Source organism: Chelonoidis abingdonii, chromosome 3, assembly GCF_003597395.2.
Source record: "Chelonoidis abingdonii isolate Lonesome George chromosome 3, CheloAbing_2.0, whole genome shotgun sequence".
In the NCBI taxonomy this organism is placed as follows: Eukaryota; Metazoa; Chordata; order Testudines; family Testudinidae; genus Chelonoidis; species Chelonoidis abingdonii.
The window spans coordinates 4010207-4013636 of NC_133771.1; the positions used below are offsets into that span (position 1 = coordinate 4010207).

At 55.3% G+C, this 3430-nt stretch overlaps 1 protein-coding gene across 4 annotated transcripts in view; it reads right to left on the reverse strand.

Moving 5' to 3' along the window:
• The window catches only part of OTOF (otoferlin), a 210340-nt gene that overhangs the window by 50043 nt on the left and 156867 nt on the right, over window positions 1-3430 (reverse strand). For all 4 annotated transcript variants that reach the window (XM_075063563.1, XM_075063562.1, XM_075063561.1 and 1 more), the window contains exons 18-21: window positions 2401-2521; window positions 1724-1824; window positions 1227-1317; window positions 569-685 (exon numbers count right to left, since the gene is read on the reverse strand). In XM_075063563.1, coding sequence (XP_074919664.1) covers window positions 569-685; window positions 1227-1317; window positions 1724-1824; window positions 2401-2521 — 430 coding nt within the window. The remainder of the gene's footprint in view (window positions 1-568; window positions 686-1226; window positions 1318-1723; window positions 1825-2400; window positions 2522-3430) is intronic.

Consider the following 3430-nt stretch of genomic DNA (forward strand, 5'->3'; position numbering starts at 1 on the left):
TAGAGGCAATATGATATTTTCTGTCTTATTATCTATCCCTTTCTTAATGATTCCCAACATTCTGTTTGCTTTTTTGACTGCCACTGCACATTGAGTGGGTAGGTGTTTTCAGAGAACTATCCACAATGACGCCAAGATCTCTTTCTCGAGCTAATTTAGACTCCATCATTTTCTATGTATAGTTGGGATTATGTTTTCCAATGTGCATTACTTTGCATTTACCAACATTGAATTTCATCTGCCATCTTCTTGCCCAGTCATGCAGTTTTGTGAGATCCCTTTGTAGCTCTTTGCAATCTGCTTCAGACTTAATGCACTTAACTGCGAGCAGAACATGGACACCTTTAAGGAGAAGCAGAACCCAACTGGAGTGTGGCACCTTTAACCCACACAGGTTTATAAAGCCTCAGTAAGACTGTTTCCCTAGCCCCCGGCCTAGGATCGATGCACAAAGCAACAGACACCTGCAGAGACTGCTTGTTTTCCTCCCCTGAGGGCCAGCAGTTCCCCGTTAGCGGCCAGCCAGGCTCACACCCAGTGTCAGTGGGTAAAGGCGGCTCCTGCTCACCTCGTCTGCCAGGAAGCGGAGCTTCTGCAGGAAGTTCTGCACCAGTTTCAGCTTGTCCCGCATCGTGTTTTTCTTCACCTGCGACCGCAGGATCTTGGCTTGCTGGCCCATACTCTCCTGCAGGTACAATGTCAGTGAGCGAGCAGTAAAAGGACCAGAGAGAAGGGAAAAAGACAGAGTAGGTCTGCATGCAGTGAGGAGGGGTGGAAGGACAGTGCCTCAGTTTCCCCATCTATAATAAGGGCTGGTGATGCCAACTTCCCAGGCAGTTAATTCGTTAATGCCTGTAAGTGCAGGAAGGAGCTACGCCAAGGGACAGAGAAAGTCGCCCTAGTGAAAGGGGCTGGCGTGGCAGCCCTGGAGACCTCTATGCAGTGATTAGGGACAGCCTGGGAAGTAACAGGGCAAGTCTCTCTCCTGTTCACTGGGGTAGCGCAGCTCCCATACTCCATACGGTCCTGGAGGCTGTCAAGCAAGGGCCAAGACAGCCAGGAGCAGCGGTGGGTAGCTGGGCTGCCAATCCCATTTCACTGAACACCACCAGCAGGTACAGCTTTCCTCTTGCGCACTGGGCTCCATATCCCATTGACAGCACCCAGAGCCTCCCCGCCACCCCTCGCTGACCTTTTACCCCGCCCCACCCTCCAGATGCTCTCACCAGCTCCCGCATGCAGGATTTGAGCCGCTCTCGGTCCAGTCGGGTCCGGGCAGAGAGGCTCTGGTCTTTGTTGGTGAGGGTCACAAAGCGGCTGGCGGGGGAGAGAGACACGACATCGTCAGTCATGTGGGGCTCAGGAGAGGAGAGACAGCGGCTGAGGGCGTGGGAAGTTGTGTGAGAGGGATGGAAGTGGCGCGCCGGCCACGCACGGGGTGAATTTCACCCAGTGGGGATAGACCAGGATGCCTCCAGCAGGATCCCCGCTCCCTGCCAAGGATCTGTGCAGCAGGTTAGATTGCCTAGCCATCCACCAGGGTCCGTCAGCCGCCCTGAAATACAGCTAATGGTAACTGGCTTAACTGCACATGCTGCTGGGGGATGCCTGGCAGGGGCGGCCCCCCGTGTACGAGGGTGTAATGCTCACAGGGCCCTGGTGTCTGAGTCCTTGAGACTTTCCGCGGTCACTCTGCCTCTTTCCCTTCCCCCTTCCAACTCACAAGCATCCGCTGCTCAGCTCCTCCAGGACCCCTCGGAGCCGGCGCTCAGGGTGCGGCTTCTCGGTCTTGATCATCTCCTGCACATCGTTGAGCCCCTCGTCCTGGAAGGGCAAGGAGAGAAGGAGGCGATGTGTCAGCAGGGGCAGGACAGAACCGCAGCTTCCCCCGGGGAGAGCCACGTTGGGCTGGCGAAGCGCCAGCGAGAAGCCCCTTCCCCTCTCTCTTCTGGGCCAGGGCAGGGGAGTCGGGGTGCCCTGTTCAGTAGTCCAGCCAGCCAGGTACAGCTGGCTCACACAGTCAGAGGAGACCAGTTCTGGGCCTTCTCTGGGGCTTTTCCCCAGTGACTTCACACCACCTTGGGTGGGGCTTCTGGGATGTCTTTGTGGGAATCCCTCACCATTAGGTTAATGAGGCCAGTCTCTGGAGCTTTCTGCTCTCCCTCAGCTTTGAGCTGCAACTAGGGCTGCCCCCTGCATCCCTCTGGACACCACGGTCCTGGGCTTTGGCTCCTTGCACAGCTGGGTTCACCAGCGTCGTCCCTGTGATGGGACCATTCATGCACAATGAGCAGCTGCAGGGTGCAGACACAGATGTGAATGCAGGGGAACTAGGTGTGGTGTTCGCTGCCCTCCTGTGCTCCTAGTCCCCTGAGATCCATGCCCCATCCTCGGACTGACCAGCTTGTCCGCAATCTTGTCCATGATGTTGGCGTTGTAGAGCCTCCGCCTCTGGTCCTGCCACCAGCTCTTGATGTAGATGCAGGGCTTCTTCTCAAAGTAAGGCAAGTGGAAGTAGTTCCTGCAGGGAAGGGAAGAAGGATACCGCGGAGCATGAGTGCATTGGAGAGGGAACCGCTGGCATCCTGACAGGCCTACAGAGGACAGCGTGAGGGTGCTGATGCCGCACAGGCTTGTACGGTGCCCAGCAGGGAGAGCACGGTGGATGGAAGTGGAGGTAACACCAGGACCGGCGCCAGGGTTTCTGGCTCCCTAGGCGCCGGGCCATTTCGCTGCCCCGTACGCGGGTCTTGCAGCTCTGATAGAGCTGCCGCAGGCATGCCTGCGGCAGGTCCACCAGAGCCACGGGACCAGTGGACCATCTGCAGAAATGCCTGCGGCAGGTCCATCGGAGCCGCGGGACCAGTAGACTCTCTGCAGGTACGACTGCGGCAGCTCCACCGGAGCCACCTGCCGCCCACCCCCCGGCAAAATGCCGCCCCCCCCCATAATGCTGGCTCCCTAGGTGACTGCCTAAGTCCCCTAAATGAAAGCGCCGGCCCTGGGTAACACCAAGTGCCAGAGGCTCTTCCGAACCCACTGAAGTCAACAGAAAGACTCTCATAAACTTTAAGGGGCTTTGGGCCGGGCCCCATGTTATAAACAGATAGCTAAGGGTTAATGTCTCTTTCACCTGAAAAGGATTAACAAACAACACCTGACCAGAGGACCAATCAGGAAACAAGATACTTTCAAATCTCAAGGGAGGGAAGCCTTTGTTTGTGGGTTTGGCTTTGTTCTCTCTGGGTCCTGGACAGGACTAGAGATGAAACCAGGTTTCTGTAATCTCCCTGCTACAGTCTCTTATTTATTCAGAATAGTGAGTAAGTAAAAAGGCAGTTATAGTCTTTTTATTTGTTTTTTTCTTTATGTGCAAATGTGTAGTTTGCTGGAAATATTTTCAATTGTATTTTTCCTGGATAAGGCTGTT